Source organism: Ammodytes marinus, assembly GCF_949987685.1.
Source record: "Ammodytes marinus genome assembly, chromosome: 1".
In the NCBI taxonomy this organism is placed as follows: domain Eukaryota; kingdom Metazoa; phylum Chordata; class Actinopteri; order Uranoscopiformes; family Ammodytidae; genus Ammodytes; species Ammodytes marinus.
The window spans coordinates 16,173,215-16,199,812 of NC_137230.1; the positions used below are offsets into that span (position 1 = coordinate 16,173,215).

The 26,598-nt window shown below is 41.4% G+C and overlaps 1 protein-coding gene across 7 annotated transcripts in view; it reads left to right on the forward strand.

The window, feature by feature from the left end:
* The window catches only part of neo1a (neogenin 1a), a 151,890-nt gene that overhangs the window by 57,160 nt on the left and 68,132 nt on the right, over nt 1–26,598 (forward strand). For all 7 annotated transcript variants that reach the window (XM_080027802.1, XM_080027804.1, XM_080027808.1 and 4 more), the window contains exon 2: nt 4,966–5,289. In XM_080027802.1, coding sequence (XP_079883928.1) covers nt 4,966–5,289 — 324 coding nt within the window. The remainder of the gene's footprint in view (nt 1–4,965; nt 5,290–26,598) is intronic.

Genomic DNA, 26,598 nt, shown 5'->3' on the forward strand with positions numbered 1-26,598 from the left:
GGAAACAGGGACCACCATTTCTATTAGTGTCTTTTGAAGCGACTCCGGAAGGACAGACGGCGGAGGGGCGGAAATAACAGGGATGCAGCGGCTCGGTGAATGAAGTGCTCTGGTTCATTACAAAGTGCCATCTCCCCGCCTCTATCTTTTACGGCCAAAGATTTCCATTCATGCTTGAACGTACCGTTAATGATTTTGGACTTTCTTGCTTGTCTTCTCGTAACGGTCTCACACAGCTCAGTGGCAAATCTTACAACAGGTATGTAGAACAAATGGTTTGAAATGGTAGTCCTACATGATAATAAAAACTAATACTACTCGTCTTTAGCCTTTTAAAAGTGTCATTAACATTTTGCAGTGGCTTTTAAATGCCAAACGTGTTAACCTTTTCAGGATACTCAGGATTTCCTTTGCTTGTCCCCAAGTCCAAGCCACAGAAGGGGCCTCTGTTGTTGAAGAAAAATGCGACTGGTTTTGAGAGTGGTCTGCTCTTTCTCAAGAGCGGCTCAATAAGGAGGGCAGTCAATATGGCTGCTCTCAGACGGTGGGTCAATGAGGGAAGAGGCTTCCTGCTGAGCCAAGGCTAGAACAGAAGAGAACAGGGGGTCTTTGTGTGGAGAGCCGACCCACACCCACACTCCTCTGTACTGCCTTTAATGGCCAGGACACACCAGTCCGACTACCCGAAAATGGAGACTGCCGATTCAGGGAGCTCCAGTCTTCCCGTCGCGGCCGAAAAAGTGCAAAGAACACACCAAACCGACTGCTGACTTCCCGTACGCTCTGCGCTTGCGCGGGACGTAATGTCTCCATAACAGCAGGCGGCGCTAATCTGTATTGTGGCCCGAAAAAATACGGAAGCCGGAAATGATGGGACGGCTCTCTAGACCATAAACATAGATAGAAATACGTATTTATATTTATGGACCATAATGAGCACCATTTTTAGCAGAGTGTCGAGCATGGTGTCGAGCAGTCAACAAGGGTTGATGCATGTGAGTACTCGCTGAACGAAACAAACAAACACATTAAAACGATGGCTAACTGTTATTAGCTGTTTGTGCTACCCGCCTCACTTCCGGGCTTCACTGATTCGCTAGCCCTCCACAAATCAAATTGCTCCAACTGAAAGACTGCCCGCCAATCGGCTCAAAAGAAGCCCGACGACATCTACGACGACCGATTTCATGGCACACACCAAACAGATTCGTGTCCCCGCCCCCTCCCGACTCTACGACGGCTATTATCGGGCCGGTGTGTCCTGGCCTTAACATGGAGAGACTGACTCTGTAATCTCCATTGCAGGAATTGTAAACCGTACTCGTAGGGAAAAAGACATCTATCGTTGTCATGGAAGACAATGTTGCACGAGTGAAACTTTTTTTTAAAGTTATTTAGGATAGAAGGACAGTGTTGTTGTTGGGAACCCTTAAACTTGAGTTATTCATAAAATGTGTGTGTGGCCAATGATTTTTGAACACCAGCTAAGTTCATACACCCATCACCTTCACTGGAAAGCTCCGCATCTTGTTAAAATGATGCGTTCAATGCTGGCTCAGAATGGGAAATACAACACTAACTCCACTCTATCAACTGGGAGCGAGGGAGGAACTGAAGGGAGGAGAGCAAAGCAGCATGTCAGGGGCACCACCTTAAGCTGTGCTCCCAAACCTTTTATGACTGCTGAGCAAAGTGAATTTTGGACAGAGGTAACAGCCCATACTGATCAAGCAGACAACCTCATTTTCTAGCCCCTTGCTCTCCTCTCCGCAATACTCGCCTTCTGCCCAGTGTGGCGGCTCCTGTTTTTCAATGCTGGGCCCGAATAGATTAGACTTTCCACGCTGTAATGTGGTTTCTGACACCCTCTTCCTTCTTTAACTCTGCAGCTATGTTGTTAAAAGCCTCCAGTGTTTCACTGCTAATACATGCTGGCATAAAGATGGGTCTGTTCTCTGTTGCTACTTCAGGAAACATTTAAGGGGAAGTTAATTCAACTCTGGTGTACTTTGGGTTACTGTATAAAAAATACAACAGTATGGACCCATGCATATAATTAATTACCACCTTACAAGACAAAACTGGTTTCTATACAACAACACCAGGGGGGTTATTGTAAATGTACTTATTTTAATTTTGCTCTGTTTCAGGTGTGTTTGGTTAGATATCTCCCCTGTTCTTTAATGAGGTACAGGAAAATACGCTCTTTTGATTTTTCTGTTGAACGCTTCAGAATACATCAAGAAGAGATTGCGGTTTGTTCTGTAGGTGTTCATTAGTATTTGTTTTCCAGGCCTGCGACTCACAACCTTGTTAGTTGCCAAAAGTAGACTTTACCTTGTCTTTGTCCTAAAAGTAGAAGCAAACTTTTGTTCAGTTAAAGCTTTTCTTGTGATATTTTCTAGTTTGTCCTCATGCCAAAAATAATGGGGATACAAAAACATTTGGTCAACAATTTGGAACAAAATTGGCTTGGCAGCTAGGGTCAAAATATTTGTTTTAGTCTGCAAGTAAATTCTGTCCCACCTTCCCTATGTTATTGGATTTTGGACTTTGGCCACCACGACCAGTGACATTGTTTTCCTTGCTTGTCTGTTGGCCTGTGTGTTTTGTCACCTCCAGTTGAAGGTGGAGATATTGTAAAACAGTTCATATCCCTCATACCCTCCGGCTCATATGTTTCTCCAGTCCTATCTGTTCCTCTTTCTCGTGCCCTGCTCTGCTGACTGTGGATGTTGTGTCTGCAACTGAAAGCAGATGGTTCACCATTTTGTTTCGGCCATAGAGCTGAAGCTAAGCCCTCTCCATACTGCTCCTAAGATAGGGATAAAAGGCTGCTAAAGGCGGCTGCTTTGGCTCTGATAGGATGCTGCAGGACTTTGAAGCCCAGTCAGTTTCCTTCTCAGATAGACAGTGGCTGAAGATGGTGTTTTGCCTGGAGGAGAGCCAGCCTTGGGCCTGGAAGCTCTGCCAAACCCACACACCCACTGTTCCAGTAGCGCAAAGCAGAGATGATTTAGCATGCCATGGTGCCTCAGGTCTGCAGGAGTGACACATTCCCCCCACTGCTTTTCCACTCTGGTCTCTCTACATCTGTCATGTACACCATTGGTAAACTACATTTGCCGGTTTTGTCACATTCTGCCCAATATCTACACTGGGTCGCTCTAATGTGCTGTGCTGGTTTAGCAGAGGTTTTTTTGAATACTTACATATTATTATGGGATTTAAATAACTACAAAATATTGGCTTTTTGGGCACATGGTGTGTCTTTGCATCAGTAGATCTTTGGTGTCCTGAGATGTTGCCTTCTTTGGTTCCAGTTTTTAGCTTCACACTGCTTAATCTGAATTGAAACTTGCCACTTACCTTATGTAAAAATGTCGATGTAGCAGCCATACAAGGATATAAGTAAGACAGCAGCCAACAACAGAGGTATACCTAAATAGTTTATTTGGTAATGGTACCATGCTAATCAAGCTGGCCTTGATGCTTCAGTCAGGGTGGCCAAGTTCCAATACTGTCCATTGAGCCATAATGAGGCCACTTTTCCCCCTTTCTCTGTTTCAGTCTCAGTGAATTAGTGCGAAGCCGATTGCACAGCATAGCTGGACTGTTATAGTGTCTTACCTATATTCCCTAAAGTGAAAGGGGAACATATCCATTCCATTCATTTATTTTCTGCAGCATTATGCTCCGATTGAATGTGCTTTCAATAGAACCAAATACACTGATATTGCCACCGTAATGGACCACGCAATACATTGCTTCTCTCTTTGGATTTCACTCTAGGGACTTGGCACCGTGAGTTTGGGGAATCACCTCCTAGTAGTTAAATAGCTGAACCATTGATATAGCATCTCTCTTTCTCTCTCCCTTTCTGTCTACCTCTCGTTCCATCTCTCTCTCTTCTTCCCCCCCCACCCCTCCCCTTGAGACTTGCCATCTCCTTGGAAAAGAGCAAGCATATTTTAAACTGCTTTTAACATTCAGCCACTTATTTCACTCCATTCGCTGAATTATTAAAAATACCTTCATACCCTCTTAATTATTTTTCTTGCTCTCCTCCATCCCCGCACAGATGATGATTGGTGATATTTATCCAAACAATAACACTGTGGTGTGACTCTTAGGGTGGGAGCACTTGAATTATGGATGAGGACAAAATGCAAAAGCATCTCTGACTTTGGCACTATCCATGTCAATGCGATGTTACCATTTATGCTCCTGGAAAGGAAATGGCAGCCTTTCTCCAAAGTGTTTACTCCTTCGCTGCACTCTCTACTTAGAATAAAGCAAGACGTGGTATTAACTTGCCAGAGAGACTAGACTGGGTTAAATTTGTCAGTTGCTCTCGTCCGATTCCAGCGGGGCTTGTGGTTTCATAATGAAAAGCCTCTCGGAGCCTCTGGGAGACTGTGGCAGAGTGGCTGAAAAGATAGAATGAACAAAAAGATGTTTTGCGTCGTAAACATTTCATTGAATGTTTGGAGCTCTTTACTGTCCTTTCATTTAAGCCACCGGCACATTTTGTGGAAGTGAGTTATAAATGTGCCTTTTTGATGTTTTGCTGTCACTTGACATTAGGGTGATCTCAAAAAGCAGCCACAGTAGTAGTTCCATGCGTTCCACTGTGATCAGCATTTTACCGCTCTCTTGAATATATAAAAAAATATATATGTGAACATGTTTGAAAGTCATTTGTACTCATCTGTTACAGCAGTTACAAAACACATCAAAACAGGTCGCGAAGAAGCTTTCCAGATCTTCTGCAGGCATCAAATGTACACACGCTGGCATTACAATGAAATCAGTCATTTCAATATAGGCTTAAGCTGCAGTGACCATTGAACACATCTGTTAAATAACTCAAACTACTTTTTTATTTATTTATTATACTTGTTGCCTGTTGCTGTTCAGGCTTAAGTGATAATGCTCTAAGTGTCCATTGTTTTGCCCCTCCAGGTTCAACAGCGCAGCCCTTCAGCCCCTTCTGGTTCACAGTGGAGCCCCAGGACACAATGGCCGTGCGGGGCAACTCGGCGCTGCTCAACTGTTCGGCCCACAGCGACGCGGCACTGACGGCGCGCATCGAGTGGAAGAAAGACGGCACCTTTATGAGCCTGGTGTCAGACGAGAGGCGGAACATACTGCCCAACGGCTCGCTGTCCTTCGCCCACGTGGTCCACTCCAAGCACAATAAGCCCGACGAGGGAACCTATCAGTGCGTCGCAACCATCGACAACCTGGGCTCCATTTCCAGCCGCACGGCTCGTTTCTCCGTAGCAGGTAAGGGCTGCCCTGGTTTTTTCCATAAAAGTGATTTGCAAATTCTGCGTTTTCACCAGCAAAAGCTTTACATACCCGCACTATACAAGTGTTTTGAGACCCCTCTCAATTACTGTGTCACTGTACGTGGCTCATTGATAAGGGGGGGAAATACAGATTGTCTAAGGGCTTGAGGCCTCATGAAGCTCGGCTTTAATGTACCACAATAACTGAATACAACTCTGAATGTGGGTAAAAGAAGATCATAATATTAAATGTCAAATAAAAGTGGTGTGTAAAAAGCACATTGTACAGCACAAATAGCAAACGGATAAGACTCGGTGATACCATTTAAAAGACAACTATACACGTCTCTATCAATCTTTGTTACATCCTCTCATTATTAAAGTGAAGGGTTGATTGTAAAGAATCAGTGCATGTCATGCAATATAAAAGACTGATTTCTATAACCATCTCTTTGAAATGTTTGATCCGCCACACTGCAAAGCCACATAACATCTGTAACTATGATGGATTCTTCAGATGCTTCTTCCCTTTTGTTGGTTGATTTTTTGCCCTTGAATTGCTCAGCCATTTTTACTTTCTCTTCTATAAATGTCATCACCCCTGCTGAAGCCTGGATGCATTGCCTTAACTGGATAAATTCTTGTAAAAGGTTCTGGGTTTTTCTGCTTCCATTACTTGTCCCTACAATGTGACCTTGTTCAGTTTTGGGAGGCAGCAAGTGACGTTGGATTATTAGGTGTTTTTGAGTCAAGTCGTGACCCGAAAATTCTATTTGCAGCCACAGAATGCGTTTACTGTGTGCTTTCTGCTCAGCAGCACTCTGCCAGATTTTAAGACTCTCAAGAAGGGGCCCCCTTGTTGACAATAGGATAGATACAGTGTAAGCTGCTCCGATACTGAGTGCCCATGTGAAGTAACTCTGACGGCGATTATGTTCCTTTTTCGTAGGCTTTTGAATAACAAGTTAATGAGGCAGCGTCTTACCGTTGAAGAGAGTGAGACGATATTTCCATCCTCACTCAAAGAGTTCAGTTGTCTGAATGCATGTGCAACGTGATCTCTCAGACACTACTTGTGTTGTCAAAATGGAAAAAAATATGATACCGTCACAGTGCTTCAGTGCTTAAAATAAATACAGCAAATGGCAAAAATAAAGGTCGTAGTATTTAACTTTAACATCTTTGACACCAGCGGTCCAGCTTTGATAAGTCTGGTAAGATTTTAGGGATGAAAAATGTCTGTCGTTTCTGTCAAAACGCTTCTGTCGATGCTTACAATTTAATTCAAGGACCTGGAGTTGGATATTCTTTGTGTTAACACATGCTTTAGCCTTTTTTAGCCTTAACACAAATTATCTTAATGTTGATGTTACAGTGGTGATATTAGTCCCCATGGCAACTTTCCTGACATATTCATTGTAAGTCTACACTTAAGGAAGTAGAACCACAGAACAAGAATGTATGTGGGTGTATTTTTGATTATCAGTTGAGTGTACGCGTGAAATGAGTAAATGCTGGTACGCTCGCATGTGCATCTTTTCACTCTTTCAAATCATAGCTGGACAAGAGACGATCCATCCAGGCGCTTCATTAACACTTGTCACTAAACCTGTATCGACGTATAATGCAGTTGGGACTTGTTTAGTTCCTGTGCCAAGATGAATTCTGCCTTCACACAGCCTCACAGCCTGTGGGAACTGCCTGGGTCACCCATGATGGGATGTTAGCTTCAATCAATTTCTATTTGAAGAAGGCAGCAGGTGAAATATGTCAGCTATTATAGGCACAGATACACACACAAACCACTGATACACTTTTCACATAGACATTAATAAACGTGAAACCATTGTGCGGACGCATGCACTCACAAGTGTTGAACACGTTAACCTATCGCATTTATGTTTCTACTTTCGCACATACAAATGCAAAACCACTGATGTATCTGCAGCTGGCTGGCAGGTGGCCAATAAAAAAGTTAATTGCGGTGTAGAGAGAGCAGGCCATTAGGCGGCCATCAGACCCGGGAAAGACTGCAGGCTGGGGTCGGGAGTGGGCGTGACCTCTCAGTTGTAATGACGGAATAAGTCACGGGTGGCTAGCGTGGCAGGGAGCATATCCGACAAATACCGGGGTAATATCTGGGATTGATTGCTAGGAGACGTGCGGCTCGTTCTTTTCAAGGAAACACATCCACTTTCACACATCACCACCGTTGCCATCAACACTAGTACCTTCACGTCTTTGAGCAGGCTCCTGCTCTCTGCAGGCTCCTTTTTCACATTGCTTACACCAGCAAAATAAAATGCTGTTATCGTTATAAGATTCAGTGAGTAGGACAGGTTACATGTAAACACAAACTCCGGATTGTATGATCATGCTACATTTCCTAGTCATTTTACCCATAGTAACTAAGATATGTATGAGTATGACATATCTATTATTTAACTAACTTAACCTTTTTCAATTTTTGTTTCAACTTATATTATGTGTATGCTTATTTTTATATGGACAGATGCTCCCTTAGGTAGAGAATAGAGACACAATAGACTAATGCCACATATAGTGCTAAGTTGCAGATTTCTCTGTGGTCACATTTGTGCTCATTTTAAGATAGACTACATATCCAATAAATTATTTGCAAAAAATAAATAATTGATAAATCAGTGGTAGAATAATCGATTATGAAAACACAATCATTAGCACATGGTATTACTTCAAAGAGTACCGCACACATTTTTTATAATAACTGACTTCCCTTCACTGTGCAGTCTAATGAGATTGACATACAATGTGTATGCCCAGGCTGTGATCATTTATTTAAACACTATACATACTGTAAACCATTATTTATAAATGGTTCATGTGTTCAAGAGCTTCCTCTTCGCCGTTGCTTTGTCATGCCAGCCTGCTGCTGTGTGTCTTAGCCTGTGTGTGCACAGTCTGATACTGTGGAAACACAAGCAGACCAAGAAGAAAGAAAGGGGGGAACTGTGGCCCAGTCTTATGTATTCAGTTTGAGTCTGTGTGAGAGAAAAGGAGGGGAAGAAAAATGATAGGGCAGAGAGCAAGCCAGTGGTATATGGCATAGATAGCCAGGGCACAGAGCGAGTAATGAGAAATCCCATCTTAACTGTCTGCTGTTTTGTTCTCGCACACAGCCCTCCCTACTCTCTACTCCCACCGGCACGCTTTGAACTCAGTGCTCCTTAAGAATTGCTTGGGGTGAGCCCCACCTCGCCACTGCTTAACAGGGAAACCCCCAAATGGGAAAATGGAGAATTCATTTCCTCTCTTTTTTCTCTCTCTCCCACTATCTTCCAGTCGTTTTGTTTTGTTTCCTCTCTGACCTCTCCATATGTAGATGAGACAGTTCTATTGTCAAATTGATATCGCAATTTTGTTTTAGTTTGTCTTTCTCTGCCCCATCTGCTTTTTCCCCCCTTATTTATGCATAGACCACAGTACCCCATACGGTGGTATATACAGATAACCAAAGCCACTGTGCTTTGATATCATGTTTAGCTGAAATCTATTTTCTTCCTCCCCACAGTAGTAGAATTTATAAACCAAACACCAACACTCGTCATGTGTCATATGCTCATCCTCTGATAGAGTTGTTCGCCCTTTGAAGGATTTTGGGGTGTCGGAAGATTCTTTAATCCTTTTTTGATGTACTTTAATCTGTTTTTACTAGAGGGGGCCAACCACCCAAGGACATGACATCTTATGTGGAAAAAAACAGGATTGCATCACTATTGCACGGATAGGCTTTGTTGGATAGACTTTGTTGTATTTTGAGAGACACATTGTAGAACATAATCGTAGAGTTTTTAAGTCGGCATCTTTTGTGCGAGTAATCAAATGCCAGCTAAGGTTTTTACAACGTGAAATGGATAAAGACATGCAGGGGAAAAAATAGTATAGTGGTCCAGATTGAGACACTGAGGTTGTTATGATTAGAAAAGCAAGACATTCTGTAAATAGTTCTCTATGTACGGCTCCTTTTTAGCATGACTTACACATTCAACCGCAATTACTTTTAAACAGTTATCAATAAAGTCATCTTTGCGATAGATACTACCTGTTGAATTGCATTGTGTTGAATTAAAATATGTTTTAATGTCTTATCATCTGGCCCCCATCGTTTCACAACCCCTATTCATATTTCCCTACTCACTCACCCTATTTATATATATCGTCTTATGCACTGACACACTTCATCTCTCGGGCTGTATCTAGATGTTGCCGTCAGCTTTCTATAATAACCTGATTTATTACACACCATTTTAACAAGAAACATGTTCGACCCTATCTGGTTGTGTAAATGGGCGACAGGAAAGCTGCAGCAAGATAAATCATACCATTTAAAAAAAATAAAAAAAATAAAATAAAAAATAAATCAAATTAGTTGTAGGTCATCCTTTGCATCTTCAATAATTAAATCACGTAAATAAAACTAAATATAACTCGCATTAAGCTACAGCATAATATTTAGCCACAATGTTTTTTTTTCCAGTCTTTATTTTTGACCAGCTGCATTTGAATCCTGCGTTTGAAGTAAGCAGGTCATTGGAGCGCATTAGAACTGCCTTTAATCTGATGTCAGCCAATAACCAGTTTTCTTTTGTGCACTTAGTCCATGTCACCATGTGTCTTGTACTAAATTCACACAGATAAGGACAAACAATAAACTTTTATCACAAAGGACGATCTGGTTCCACCTCCACACAGAGATGAAGCCCAATCAGAGGAGATCTAACCTCTCCCTGAGCTGCATGCATCCATCCTATGTATTCAGTGTATTTTCTTTCACACTACGTCCTTTGTATTGCTCCATTTATCCTTTCTCTCACTTAATCAACCTCCTGTGCTTTTTATTTTTTTTACCTTCTTTACTATGTCTCAGCCCTCCATTTCCTCTTTATTATCCTTTCAGCTCTCCACCTCTCTGCCGCTCCACCGTTACCCACTGGCATTCTCCCACACGGACGCCCATTTTGCAGTTCCACAGTGGCTGCACCCAATTTATAAAGCGCCAAAATGGCAAACAATTTGTAATAAATCTAAACAACAACAAAAAATTCCCACCTTATTCTAAAAGGAACCCCCAGAACAATACATGTCAACCTTCTCGTTGTTTTTGTCTTAAAAAGTGTGACCTTTTGGTTTTTGAGTGTGTGTGTTTGACAACAAAGAACAAATCAGTTGTGGAAATAACACACACAATCTAAAGCATGAGATGACTGAATGGAGGTTTAACTGCCCTGTCAGGACCACTTGCTACCAAATGATTGTTGTTATGCACATTTGTGTTAGCCAGTTATACAATAATTATATTTGCCATGGGGGAAAAGAAACCTTTCATTTATCATTTTTACCCCAAACACGCCTGAATAGATTCTGCTAGTCTTCAGAGTTAAGCAGCGTTTTTTGGAGATACATTATGTGACTTTGTGCAGTCATTGCCTTTATAACCCAGCCCAATAGCCTGTGTTGCTGTGCACATTTCCAGGTGTAGGTGCTTTCCCCTTATGACCAATTATGTACTGCTTTGCTGCTGAGTGGTGGTTGTCGTTGCCATGACGAATGGCTCCAACCCGGAAGCAGGGTCAGGGTCGCAGTGGTGTTCCATTACCCCGAGTTCCATCTGTCTCTGGCACATGTGAGGAGGGATGGAAGCGACAGAGAGAGAGGTACAGAGGAGAGAGAGAGAGAGGAAGAAGAGAGGAGAGAGAATGCTGCAAAGCTACACTTCTGCTCCGGTGCATTCATCATCTGTTGAGCTGAACAATGGAACATGTTCAGCTACCTTTGGAGCACAATTAATGAAAAAGAAAAAATAACTAAACAATGCTGTTTATAAATAAACAACAACTTAGTTGAGCTATTTTATCTGTGTACAGAGATGAGGCTGTAAAAATAAGACAAGAGAAAGTGGACTTGCAAAAGAAACAACCGAGAAAAATAAGATGTTGGACACGTTGGTTGAGGATGAAGCTGCAGGGAGAAAGATCCATTTTCTTTTTTTTTCTCTTAGGAGGATGTCGACAGGAGAAAAGTGTGGGCAGGGAGTCTGTTGGGCTGGAGCGAGATGACAGACTCCATTTTATGTGCATTCACTGACTGATTAGGTCCACTGGGTACTAGGTGGAGAAGCCGATGGACACGGCGCTATCTCTGCTCTCCAGAATCCTTATTGCCTGGCGTGTGTGTTTCTGCATGTGCGTGGGAATGAACACCAATGGGTTTAATTGTCGAGGTATGATTCTGGAAAGTAAAAACTTTAAGAATGGATGCAAGTTTGTTGTACGCAAGTTACCAGTTTCAACCCAAGCTATTTTTGAGGTTTTTGCCATAGTTGCAGGTAAAATATTGCTTATTTTATAGTGAAAGAAGAAATTAAACAGGGTTACAGTCCATATTTGACAACCAATATATAACATTTTAAGGTGTGCTACATCATGATTTGATCTACAAAAAGAATCTGTTTAAGTGGAGGTCTACAGTTTTTTTGCTGTACAATCAAATGTGCAAATATTTACTTTTGTGAATAGTTGGATTTACGGCAAAGATGGCCAAAAATTTCCAACCCTGTTCACCCCCTATCCCTAAACTCAATCAGTGTGAGACCCACGTAGAGGTTAGGTTGTGAGAACGACTGCAGCCCCAGGTCAGATTACACATGACCAGTTCATATCGACTGCAAACACTTTGTTTTTCCCAGGTTGTTTCTCCATGTGAAATGTAGTATTAGAGAGCAGTGGAGTCAGGTGTGTACCAGGACATTATTAATATACCCGTTCTGTGAATACAGACAGGAAATAGAATAATTCCCCAGTAAATTATTTCTTTGTCTTTGTTATCATTTACTTTTTTTTTTGTAACTGTGTCTTTGCAAGATTATGTGCTACTGCTCAGAGTGTTTGCAAAAACACTGCATATACCTGGGGACATTTTCTTCACTATAATGAAGCAGCATTTAAAATGTCAAATTAAAGCATACTCTCCAATTGAACTCAGAGCATTTTCCGCCCATTTCTTCCTCAATGGTTTGGCTGGTGCATTTACTGTGTTCTACTGAGAGTGATAATTGACTGCTGGTTTCAGCAGATGAAGATAAAGTCTTTGTGCATAATGACTTCCCCAACTCTCTATACTCTGTGACTTGGAGCAGCACCTCAACTCCCCCACCACCTGAACTTCTAATCACAACTGTACATTGTGCATCTCCCAGAAGGCTTTGTGTGAGGTGAAAGCACATCAGTGATGAGTCTTCACTGCTCAAGGCATCCACAACTTCAGAGATTTCCCTTAAATGCTCTCATTTTCATGGTGGATAACTTGCTACCATTTGTTCCAAATCTCTACAACAATGTGAGAAGCAGTGCACTAACGTTACAACAAACGTTTGAAAATATTTAATTTCATTGGATTCTCGTTACATGCCTCTGAAAGCAGCAACTACCTCAGGTCAGGTATGTAGATTCAGTGAAAAAGTTAAATATTCCTTGCAAGTATACCATGGAAAAACGACAGCACATGGCCACGGTGTCTTACTTGTCCCTACCCTGAGGATCTGCATAAAAAAAAATAGGCGAGACAGCATTTGCAAGCATTTTGTTACCCTTCCCTCCCTCATTGACATTCACCATCCACGTCTCCTTCCTTGCGGTCATACAGACAGAGATACCCTCGAAGTTACCGACCAGTGTGCTCATCCGCATCACCCTTTCATCTCCCAACACTCTTCCGACTGAGCTTGCATGATGCAGTTTTGGGTTTTCATATTAAAACCTCTCCATCTTTCAAAGCTAAATTTGGTTTCATATATCGTTTGAACCCTGAAAGAGGTTTGACTTTCAGTGATTTTTTGATGGCTCTCCATGCCTCTGCAAAATATTTTCAAACACGCCTCTGTATTCATCGGACACACAAGGTGGGCAGAAAGAGTGAGACTGAATGTTTTTTTATTTTTATATGTTCTGGCTAGTCTGGCTTACATTTTGATATTCAGGACCAATGGTCTTGGAACCTGTTTTACAAAGAATAGTCTTAGCAAAAATCAATCACATTATGATGGCCTTAAATCCTCCTATTATTGGCTGAATAATACTGAAGCATCGTCACTGGATGATGACAAGCATATCATATTTTATTTAATGGATATCCTTTGAAAGATGGTCTGACTATCTTGTGAGGAAAATGTGTGATTCCAGGGTGATGGAAAATGTATTTGATTTGGCTACTTTAGATGTAAATAAAATATGTTTTGAAATGTATATTTTACTCTGCTTAGCTTGTGCTGAGGAGGCAGAAATATGGTGCAAGTGTTTCTTTGCTTATTCTGCACTGAACAAACGTCTTGCCTTGGGCACAGACAGAGTGTATGGAAGAAACCAATGTGCAAAGTGCTCAGTTGGTGAGCATCTTGGTTTCTGATGGTTCAGAGACAAAAATTATTTATGAAATGTTTCCATAAACATTGATGGTATTATGAGGGCAGTGGAAGGGTATGAGAGGGGACACCCTGAAAAGCATTTCTCTACACCTTCACTCAACCTAATCCCACGCTCTTTCTTTTTCTTTTTAAAATGCTGGTGGAAAGATGGGAAGAAGAACTTTAGGTTACTTTCTTAACCCCGGTTCTCTGAGTAACATGAGTGAGATGTCTCACTATGGGATACGCCCCCTCGCGTATTCGCAGAAGCACCAATAACATTACTCCAACCCTGATTTGCTGGCAGTCATGACGTCTGCGCCTCCGGCTACAAAGATGTCCGCTCCGACAGAGGACAGTTGAGCTAGTAGGCAGCAGAAACCAGTACGGAGATATATTGCTTCGGAAGCGAGAAGAGGTGATTGAATGACGAGTGACGCCCCGTCAGGAGTTTATAAGGTGCGGGGTCCTGACGCGGGGTCATGACTGCCAGCCAATGAGGGCTGGCGTAATGTTATTGGTGCTTCTGCAAATACGTGAGGGGGCCATAGTGAGACATCGAAACAAATTTTAAGAAAGAGAACTCCTTGTATTCTTTCTTTAGTGACATACAACATAGAGGTTTTATCCCAGGAAAGTACACATTTAGCTTGACAATCCTTAATGTAATCTTCAATTGCATTCATTTAGTTTCTTTCAGGCAAAAACAGACTGCATGCCATTCCTCACTGTCACTCAGAGCTAATGTGAGGGCAGAAAAGGGGGTTTTGAGCTTGCAGAATCGATGACTGGTGCTTGCCAAGTATTCCTATACATTCTGCAGAGTGACAGGGATGAAAATAAAAGCTTGGAATGAATGGGGCATCGTATACGTGTTCTGGCCTGTTCCAACACACTGTGTTAATGTGTAGGGGCATGACGTGTGATGCAGGCAAGACTTGCAAAGTGTGAAAAAGGAGTGTGATGAAAACAGGAAGATTAAGAGCAAGAAAGTAATAAGTCATTTCAACGACCAATTCAGCTGTGCAGGGAACGTACAGCAGCTCTGAAAGTGTGCATGTGTGAATCCTCCTCTGACTGAGCTGTCCTGAACTCTGTGTGTACAGTTGGTGCCGTGGGGAGGGCTTTCAGACGTCTCATGTCCACACCATGCAACGCAGTCACACTTTTTCATTGGTGGTTGCAAGCTGTGGGGGTGTGGAGTTCTGGGTTGTGTGTGTCTGTATGAGTGTACGCACGCCACATGCATGATTTCAGGGAGCCGTTTGACTCAATGAGTTGAGTCTGATGAGGCTTGATTGATGAAATAAAAATAAAAGTCTTGCTGTGTTTGAGTACCCTGCTGTTAGAGTTGGTGTGTGGTATTATAGAATTGCCTTTTGTTAAACCGACTGCATCCTGCACAGCCCCCTGCTGTATTATTGAGTAGGGAAAGCTTTTGTCTCCGTGGGGTAATTTGGCTTACAGATAGTTGTCGATAATAATAAATGCAGAAAAATTCAGCATTCAATACAAAAAATACATACAATAAATACACAAATAAACACAAGTACACAGGCTACGATAAGTATTTCCCCTAGAATTTATTCACGCACGCACGAACGAACGAATGGACGCACGCATGCACACAGAGTGAGGGACACACACAAGCAGAAAAGACAAAACAGCACAACCACAGCTTGTCTGCTGTTCTATCCACTGTCAACACTGCGGTTGTATCTTCCCTCTACCTCACCTTTCAGCTCCCTCACACCTCAGTGCTGCGTTTCAACACTCGGGTCTCAACTCCTGTTACCGTACCGCCAGGGAACATAAAGCAAGCGCAGATACAGCTATTCCATCAAAGCATTTGTCATTTGATTACTCGCAGCAAGGGAACCTTGTGCCTAAAGGTAAGAAAGGTGCGGCCCAAGTATTCTCTTAGTCGTTCTTTGGATGGATAATTTCAATGTTGGACAACACAATGTTCAGGCACACAAATGCTCACACATATACAATTAAGACTCATCAGGTTGATTTTATTCAGAGTAGGTCTGCAACTAACGATTATTTTGATAATCGATTAATCTGTCGATTTTTTTTTTCTCGATTAATCGATTATTAATCGATTAGTGTTTTGGTCCGTAAAATGTCACAAAATGGTGAACATTTGATACATTTTCCAAAGCCCATGTTGACATCCTCAAATGTATTGTTATGTCCAAAACACACAGATATTTCATTTTACTGTCATAATAGGATTAAAGAAACCAGAAAATATTCACATTTGAGAAGCTGAAATCAGAGAATTTGGAATTTTTTTATTAAAAAATTACTCAAAACGATTAATCGATTATCAAAATAGTTGGCGGTTATTTTAATAATCGATTAATCATCGATTCGTCGATTAATCGTTGCAGCTCTAATTCAGAGGCATTCAACATAGCATCTGCTTCGTTTGAAGGCAAGGCAACGCACTGCAGATGGACAGGAGTAATTGGCAATGCCACACTGTCAGAGCGTCCAGGTGTTCTAGAGATTTGTTGCATCCTTTTCCATTAGGGTTGAGTGATTGATCTGATTACCTTCATTGTTATTTTGTCTGCCTCACTGTTCCTGATATGATCATTTTAACACCCCTGCTATGTTCATCTTTGCGCTAATTTGAAAAAAAAAATATATATCCAGTTCATGATTTGCACATTTAATTTTCAACAAATATTAACTTTACCTATTGGTCGTGTACAAAAAGTCAGCCACTGATCGCATACATGCTGCGCACTGTATGATCCTCATGCAAACAGATATTTCCCTTTCGCAGCTTATTCAATATGTGCGTTGTGTTTACACAGAATTTGATGTCTGTGTTGGCGCTCATTTGTTTAATCTGTATTATACATGGCATCTGCATTTTACCAGACATCGCTAATGAATTTCGAAACAGTCGTGTTTTATGTCAATGAGACCCGTCTTCTCATCATGTTGGATCCCTTGCTCAAATATGGGTGGCTCTGCTCTGCCTGTTACTGAGGCTCACTGGAGCATCTCGGAAAGATGTTTACATGAATGTGGAAAACTGAGAAAAGCTCTTGACAGGCACACGCAATCAGCCGTTTTCACTGATGATATAAACTCAAGCGTATAAACTTGGACTCGTAATTATCCAGCTATTAGGCTACAGCTGAATATGTACGGGCATGCAAGAACACAATACAGCGATTTAAACTTTCTATTTGCTTCAGCTCCTCCGACTTAATCACATGCTAACGATCTGTCACTCAACTATCCAAGTCTATTTTACATTCAATTTGTCTAACTTGAACCTGTCAGTGTTGTATTGATGTTCTAAATTGAAAGCTTTATTATTTGCACACAAAATAAACACTATTTTGTTTCTGGAATCCAAAAATGAAATGTTTTGTTTGTATGGTGGGCAAGGAGGACTGGAGGACTGCTAACTGGTGCTAATTTGCCACATTGTCACACCTCTGGACGAGGTAAACGATGATGAATGTCCCTCGCCGTGTTGAGTGACATCATCACCCTGCGCTACATCTGTGTCTTCAAAAAAACATCTGCTGCTCCCAAGCTGCCATGCCAGTCCCGTACTCATACATGTGTACACATACTCACACAAATACAGGCATAGTCCCTATTTGAGACCAGTGGTTCCCAGAGAAAGCCATCCGTCTTATGATGGATTGTTGTCACCAGCCGTCCTGCCCGCCTCTACACTTTGAAAGACATTTCCATTCATAGGGTTCGGGAGTCAAGCGGATGCTTTGTGTTTCATGGTTGACTACCTGAGCTGCCTCATTGTGTCTGCAGCATATTTAATTATCAACATTATCAACAAAACCCCATTGCTGATATATTTTTTCCGAATAACAGCTTTCAGATTCTTCACATTGATAAGCCTACATGATGTTACTGTGTGCAAATGTTTTTTTTTTTACCATTCCTATTGCAACACAGCTCACTTCTAATCACACTTGTGTAGGAAATGTATCTTTGCTCTACTTTAGCTTCATTGGGGTATAATTTAAAGCCCACACTCACCCACACACAGTTTTAGAGAAGTATTAAATTATGCTGAAGAATAATTCTACTGCTTGGTGCTTCTATGTAGCGCTTGACGCATTTGCATTTAGCTCCCATAGATCAATGCAAAAGACAGTTCTGTGAAAAATAGTGTGTTCTTTTATCACTGTTCTTCTATGATGATAAAGTACAGGTCAGCCCCTTTTTATAAATAGAATTCCTTAAGTTGGAGGTGATTTGCTTTGAGGGTGTATAACTGAATAATACCCTGCTGAGATCTTTTGTCTGGTCTAGGCTTTTACCGGTCCACAACATCTTCCGAAGGCTCTCCTTCACTCTATTCTACCCTCTCTGCCACTTGCTCCATCATTTCTGTTTAGGAAGATGCTCGGTTTTCACATCAGGCCCCATCCTCCACCAATCTCACAGTAGGCTGCTCTTTCCAGGGCTGGAGCATAAACAGAGCAACAGAGGCCGCTGATAGCATCTGCAGATGTGCCGCCAACAACCCCCAAGATAAGAACCAGTTGCAGCATGCCCCCCTCTCTCTGGCAAACAATAGAGCTCCCACTGAAATGTGTGGTGGTGGGAAGATGGAGAGGAAATGGGTGGGGGGAAAGATAGGTGCGGGTGGAGAGACCGACTGAATGAATTAATTCGGCTCGGAGACTAATTCCAGAAAGAGACTGAACGGTGGCAGAGAAGAGGCTAAAAAATTGGAAGGAGAGGTGGATGGTGCTGCAGGGAGGGAGGGAGGGAGCGGAACAAATTAAAGGCAGAGCTATGGGTGAATATGGAGAGGTTATCCCTTCAGCTTGTATCTATGTGTCCATCAACAGCAGGACCAGGGGTGTGTTTGGCTCCTTTATCTGGATGGCCTGTTGCGCTAGTGGAGGGTGGAGGGATCCTTAATTCCAGTGGAGGAGGGGGGGCCTTAAGGAAACAAGCACTTGGCGAAAGATGGGAGAGCCTGGCCCAGTGATAGCTGCTCTTTGTTGCACGGCGTGTTGCCTTTTGATTGACATTTCCTTCATAATCACGTGTGCTCCTCTGACACTGCTGTGAGCTGAGGCCGAGCTTCCCTCTCTGCATCCTATCTTACCTCTTCACCTCCTGCTCTCTGATAAAGGCTGGAGGTAAAAGCAGGACTGAAAGAGCATACGGATGTATGGCTGTAGTGCCAACACATCTATCTGTGCGCAGGTAATGGGAGCATCCGACTGCCGTCACCGTCTCCCGTGGCAACGACCTCTGCAGAAGGTTAGCCTGAAAATGGGCCAAAGAATGAGCTAAATTCCCAGTGATAAAATAAGACACCTTAACATGATTAAGGGGGCCCTAATGCAAACAGTATTGTTCCAGCTACAACTCAATTACCTGTAATGAAAAAGGGCTCTTTTCCCCCAAGATACTGTGTGGGGCTTTAGCTTCGGCTGGAGGTCGGGTGAAACACGCACATGGAGAATAGAACAGACATGTGATACCCTGAAACGAGAGAAGAACGTTTAAAGTGCTGACTCATGTACCGAGGAACATGCATAACCATGAAGTCCAACATTTGATATACAGTCACATCCCTCAGCTTTCTCATAGGTACCATAGTTATAAAGATGTCTATAGAATTAAACCCAAGGTACAATATTTCAATTGGAGCCGATTTCAATAGGGACATTTGTTGGTTTGTTAAGAGACTTACTCGGCAGCTCTTTTGATAATTGATTAATTGCTTTTCATTTTTTAAGCAAAAGTTCTGGGAAATAGTGATTGGCATTTTTCTAGCACATAGACAAAGCTATTAATCTACAAATAGAATAAATATTCTAGACATTAATAGATGATGAAAATAATCATTAGCTGTAACATTACATCCTAGTTTCTTGTTATTTTTTTTGTTCTGCAAGGTCATGCACATGCACATGTCAAAAGCTGAGGGATGGACGCCTGCTGTGTGGGTGAGGTGACCCAGCCAGATGGCTCGTAATGGCTATTGACAGTTTGTGGATATGTCAGACTGTGCCTCAATCCTGTCATTTCTCATCTAGATATAATTGACTGTGTGTGATTTCATTGCAGGCTAGTTATATATACAAGTAGAACGGAAATGCAGCAATTAAACAAGCAACTTCACACTAATAACATGCACAATGGAGGAGTCAGGTTGCTGAACTCTGTTTAGAGCAGAACTTTTACAGTGACCGTCCTCCTATAAAAGTGCATGTTAGATTGCCTCACTTCACGAGCGTTGCTGTAAAAACAAAGCAAGAAATGGCTTCTGTGAAATGCAGTAATCATCGGGCGGAGGTGACTTCTCGCCTCAGTTGTACTCTAAACAGCAGCTGCGCCCCCAGGGCCCATCCGCTGATAGTCATAAATGTTTAGAAGGGCGTCCTTTGCTCAACATCTGGTCTGCACACAGAATGGTTTAGCAGTTAAAAATATCCCTCCCTTGGCTAAGAGCTATCGGTGACGGTAAGCCCCTGCTCAGTCAGCTTAACACACTTAAAGGTGTCTTCTGGCTGAAGATCAATGCATTCTGTACACCACTAATACTCCAAAAAGCTTTTGTTTTTATCAATGACATGATATATATAGATTTGCACTGACTGCTTCCCGCCATCATTATCTTGAGGTTGTCGTATTGGAAGTGTAATAATAGGCTGATGTGTCATTCTGGGACAGCAGTTGTCCTGTAAAGGTTTCACTGTACTCTTCACACACTGACTTGTAACAAGGTCGGGGTATGCTCTTTTTACAGCCCAGCAGATAAAATAAGAACCGCTGTCTGAGGCCGACTCCCGTGGAATGCCACACATCCATCTTCTGTCTGTCCCTCTGACGGGTGTACACAACACAAGCATTTCATTTGTGTGTGTGTGTGTGTGTGTGTGTGTGTGTGTGTGTGTGTGTGTGTGTGTGTGTGTGTGTGTGTGTGTGTGTGTGTGTGTGTGTGTGTGTGTGTGTGTGTGTGTGTGTGTGTGTGTGTGTGTGTGTGTGTGTGTGTGTGTGTGTGTGTGTGTGTGTGTGTGTGTGTGTGTGTGTGTGTGTGTGTGTGTGTGTGTGTCAAATATAACGGAGTCAAAAGTACTTATTCATCTTCCATTCACAGTCTGCCCACTGATTGTTCTTTATTACATATGACAGTGTGCCAAATGGTTATTGCATTAAGCATGCCTATTTTTGATTATATTTCAACAGGTGTCATTGTGATCGCTCCATATACGTTAAAACACAGCTGTTTAAATCTTTTTTTTTCCTTTTTTTAAAGAACATATTCAATTAATCAAACTTAGACAGTTGTTATGGTCATTCATAATTTCTGTTATTACATGTCACATCTGCCTGTTGTTGGTGTTCAAGACAAATATGTTGTGATGACACCGGCAGACGTGCGTTTCATCATTTCCGCAGTGCGTCGGGCTTGTCAGGCTTCATACATGATGAAGTGCCTCTTAGACTTCTTTATTAGATTTCCACACACAGTCATTAATTGATCCTGTTTTCATTCTTGTCAATCTTGGGGCAAACTCCCACTCCCACATGTCACTCCTCCACGAGATGAAGGTTGTTGCTATCTTTTATGGTGGAGCGAGTGAAAAACATCAGCAGACATCTTTTACACAACTGACAGAACCATCAAAGCTTCTGTTTTCCTCACTTCTCTTGGCTTTGTTAAGTATATGAAGGCTGTGAACTCTCTTGTCCTTTTATATACAAATATAATGTTTACTTTTTTTTTTTTATGAAAACCCAATCTTTCTCAGAAACTGTTGACTCTTCTTCTTCCCTAATCAGGCTTTTGGAATTACTCATTGAGATATTTAGGTTGTTTTTGTAAATTACCTCTCAACCCCATTTTGACCACATCCCTAGTCCTAATAAACCAAATTAAGTGAAAACAAAGTGTCCCTTCTGGGTTTAGGATGTAAATAATTCACGCTGGGGTTTTCATGTAACACTCACAGACACTTAAGAATATCACTGAAGGACAACCCCTTAAAGCTACATTTCACAATGAGCCAGGCTGCATTAGAGAGATAGAATAATCTTTTTCCTTGTACCATAAACCCTGCAGTGCCTTTTTTATTAAGACTAATAACGGGGTTGAAAGTATGGTCCGTGTCGTCTGAAGGGAATGCATTTGAGTGGGTCTTATAATACATTGCAATTAAAGTTTGAAATTGCATAGAATAAAGTAGAAGTGTTTTATTCAACTGATTGTTTACTCATTACTGGGTGGTATGATGGCCTAGAGGATAGAGGGGCCATAGTGGTGACTGGTATTGCATCTAGGTGCCCACCATCTCTACCATTGTGTCCTTGTGCAAAGCACTTAACCCCAAACTGCTCCAGGGGCACTGTACTATGGTTGATGTGTGGTAACTTGAGAGTGGATATGCGAAAAGAGAAATGTAATGTAACCGTTGACTAATGAAGTAACTTAACTTACTGCCCGTCGGCTTCCTTTTGAACGCAATCTTTGGTGCATTAATACATTAATGTGTGCATTAATACATTAATGCACACGCAGAGTGGATTAATGTAGTACTCATGACACATAAGCAATGTTTTACCGGTGGGTAAGTCTTGCGCTAAAGCCTCTGAACATTTCGGCCCAACTGAGAAGTAATCGGCCCAGTGGCGTTTTAATCCAGTCCTAAGAGTGAAATGTAAATCCTGAAAGTGAATGCATAACACTGAAATAGGTCAAATGTATGATTTTATTTTCAAGCTTGAAAAGAGAAAAATTAGAAAATTGTCTTGAAGGAAAAACATCACACCATGTACAGAAAATTAAACGAGGTGTTTGGGATTTTTCCTGTATATTAAAATTAAACAGATTTGCCAAGTCATAACCTGTACAAACTCACCCAGTCCATTAAAATATGGTAACACAACGATTACAGAAGGTATAAAAATAATTATTTCAAATACATCACAAACATCTCCACTAAGTACATGTTTAAAAAACAGATAATTAGATGAAATGGTGTCTTACACAGAGCAGAACACAGTTTGAGATTTACAAAACCTAGGACGTATTGCAGTTGTGACTATTAGGTTGAATTAGACTTGGCCTATAATAAACTGGTACCTCTGATTGATATCTGCGGCATTTTTTTCACTTTGTGTTTGACTTTACATTTGACAAAGTATCAATGAGGCGTAAGAACTTTACTGTAAGAATGTAACCCTAAGTGTGTAGGCTGAATAGCATGATTTGCTGTAATGGAGGAAACCCTTAGAAATATTCTCCCCTCAAGCTCTGAAACTTTCAATTAGGGAATTAATTATCACTTACACTGCAGCTGGCTTTAAAGGGAGTATGAACAGAAAGGAGGCACTGAACTGAATAAAGAAAAGTACATATTGTACAGGAGGATAAAATACATTCCGACCTTGCCTGAGAACACCCTTCTTAAAGCCAGTACATCTAATAGACATTATTGTCTTTTTGGGGAGGCTACTTGACTACCCTGCCACTCCCTCACTTACCTTGATTTTCATTGCTATTGATTGGAAGTCTTCACACAGCAATGCAATTGTGGTTGTTCTGTCTTTGTGAGCATGGGTTGCAAAACACACAGAGATGTATTGACAAGAGAGGACTGTGTTGAAGAGAAAAGTGGATGTTGTGATGGTGTCATTAATGGGCTGCTTTAAAAAGAAACTCTGCTTTCTTTGGATGGTCATACACCAGTAAATATCCATTTGTAACACTCAGTGCATTCTGGGAATCAGCCTGACATGAAGGGCTTTAATTTACTTTTTTTTTAGTGTTGCCTTTCCTTCAACCTGACTTGTGTTCTTCAATTTCAGGTATTGATCGCCTGCATTTCCCAGAATGTCTTTCACCAAACCCCCCAGAGAGAAAGGGCGTGAACTTGTTGAATTCAGAGAGAGAGAGAGAGAGAGAGAGAGAGAGAGAGATTGTCATGCCTTTGAATTATGCTCTAGCCAGAGTTGTTAGATATACATTCAACAATAAATATTTATTAATAATAATTAAAACCATACTGAAATGTTTAGTTTTTGCGTGCAAATTATACCAGTATTATTGGCCCCAATCAGTCTAATAGGGTCATTTCTATGCTAATAGGTAGTACATTATTAAAGCTTCACTCAACAGCAGCTGTCTGCAAAACAAAAAGTAATTGCCCCGTTTAGATGAAGTGCTTACCTTAATTCTTGTCTTAAAGGCATAATAAACGGTTGGAACAACACTATGACAATGCTTGGATTCATTACTGGTGTCCTCTGTTTTGATTGCTATGCTACTACTGTTTTTCTTTTACACCCCAAATATCCACTGTGGAAAATGGGTTATTTAGTTTCACCAGTTACACTTTGTCAGACCAGAGCCATATAAGGAGGTAAAAGTCCTCGGGGGAGCTCAAAAATGTAAGCCAATTTCTTCCAATCTACTAAACTGACTCTGCTTGGACATATGTAACATAGAGTGCTGTTGTATATTTGATCCAAGGTGAAACGCAGCTATCCTGAAGTCAGTTACTAATTTAGTTGAATCCAGAGGGACATCCTTAAAGCCCTCTGCATATTCCATTAAGCTGCTCATTGTTATTCTATACCGGATTTTAATTAAGAATAGTAGGAACCCAACAGTGTGATTTAAGTGTATGTATGTGCATGCATAGTTGCACTCTGTAGTGCTCTGAGGCGGTGTAGCTGGTCGTAACGCCTCTGCAGCACAATTATTTCTTGCTCACCTCCATCAAATGATAGACAGATTCATTCATTAGCATTCATATGATTTGAAGCTCTGCTGGAAAAGCCAGATGATGTAGGGTTTGGTGAATCTAGGAAACCAATTTTTATTAAAATTTGGTGCTGCCATTTGGTTAACCGCTTCCTTTTCTCTGAAATGGTTGTGCAAAGTCATGTCTCGCTCTTAATTATGCTTTATGAAATTAAGGAAGAAACTGCCAACCATTAGCATAAAACATTCTCGATGGTCAAAGCCTTCTTGTGCTTTGATCATGGAGACATTATTGCTCTCTCGGAATAATTTGGCCTTATCCCACTGCCAACCTAATAAGTGTTGAGAATGGCAGTACAGCACTTCTGGTCAATAGATGGATCGAGCAAGGGTGTGGAAAATGAAGCTCCCATCCAGTCGATTTAAATGGAGAATTGTGACTAATTGGAATCGATGGCGTTAGCATCGCCGCTCAGCACTTCCTATCTGAAATGCCGTGACGTGACCCACACTGTATATTTCTTATGTACACTTAAGCTTGTCCGAATAACACATATTAATAAATGAGAACTAATAAAGTGAAGCATCGACTTCATTAACACTGGCCGTTATAGAATGGCATGGATACATCTTGACTGGGTGAGTTAGAATCCCCACCCCCCTCCCCCCTCAAAACACTTGTGCACATCCCTAAGACACAGCAAATGAACGCAGCCTGCAGAGATGTGATGAGCCTGGAGGAACAATTGAGAGTTAAAAACGCTGCAGATTCACTGCAGACTGAGTCAGAGAGTGCTTACTATATCTGAAGTTGTGAGGGGAAAATGTATATTTCCTCTCTACAAAGCTTTAGGCTTTGTGGAATCATAGTTTCTTCTCATGTCTGTTCTTTGGCTTTAAGGTTTTTTTTTCCTTTGTCCTCTTTGGCATTAACTCAGGGCATCATCTTCAGCTTCATCTTTTGAGATGTCATTGCTCCACGGGCCGAGGGATTCCCCCTCCTGTGTAGAGAGATCACTGTCTAAACTTTAAGATTATTTGCTGATACAGCTACATTGTTTAATCTTACGAATCCTCACGCTATAGAGAATTGTTCAGTATCCTGATCAAGATTACACAAACAAATCAGCTTGCCTGTACGTTGGGCAGATATTGGATATTAAATAAATATAGCAGATATCAGCTGCCACATAATATCCACTTTGGTTTATTAGGTAAAGTGTATTAACGTGTCCCTTCTTACCATCCTTTTATTTTGTTTGGCATTTTGTGTTTTATTTAGCTGAGGACCACTTAATTTGAAGATCCTAAAACTACAGTATATTTTAGGAATAAAATGGAAAGCGTTTGGCACATTGGTAAATGCTAAATTTTAAAATAATGTACATTTTTTATTGCTAATTTAAGATGATGATGTTGACCAGCATAACTGGAAAGTTAAAAGACTAAAGAATATATAGTGTAAAAGAACATGACGTCCAGGTGCAGTGACTTCGGACTGCAGCCATGTTACCTGCAATTTTTTTTTAAACATGTATTTAATTTTTTTTAATCAATTAGATCATAATTGAAAGCCTGATTTATGTCCCAGAATCCCCCATCATGGTTGCGTACCTGATGACCCAACCTGCCCTGCAGCTGCTGCTAGTATTTCTATTTGATTCAGTTTAGAGCGACTGCTATCTAAATATGTCAGCTAAAGTATTTTTTTCTACCATGGCATGATCATATAGTAGGTTAGGTGATTGGCAGCTTTGATACAAAAATATCAGTACAGGGATCGGCTAAGGCCATATTTGCGGAACCATTGAGAGATGTACTGAGAGAAGATGGGCCTGAGTAGAGTCTGTACCTGTACGTACCTTATCTTAAAAGTGTGATTTACCCCAGAGCAACTCTTGGCAGGGGATTTGATGAACTGTGTGTAGGTGAGAGGGGGCAGAGGCACCATATCGTCACCCCGCCAATCTGCAGCATCACTCCCTCTGCAAGAGCACAGTTACAGAAGGCAAACTTGCATTCATGAATAGATAAACACACAATAGACAAGCCTCTCTTTTATCACTTTGTTTTATCCATTAATTTCTGTGTCACGTTTCATTACAGAGGAGTAGCCACACTCAGTCCAGAAA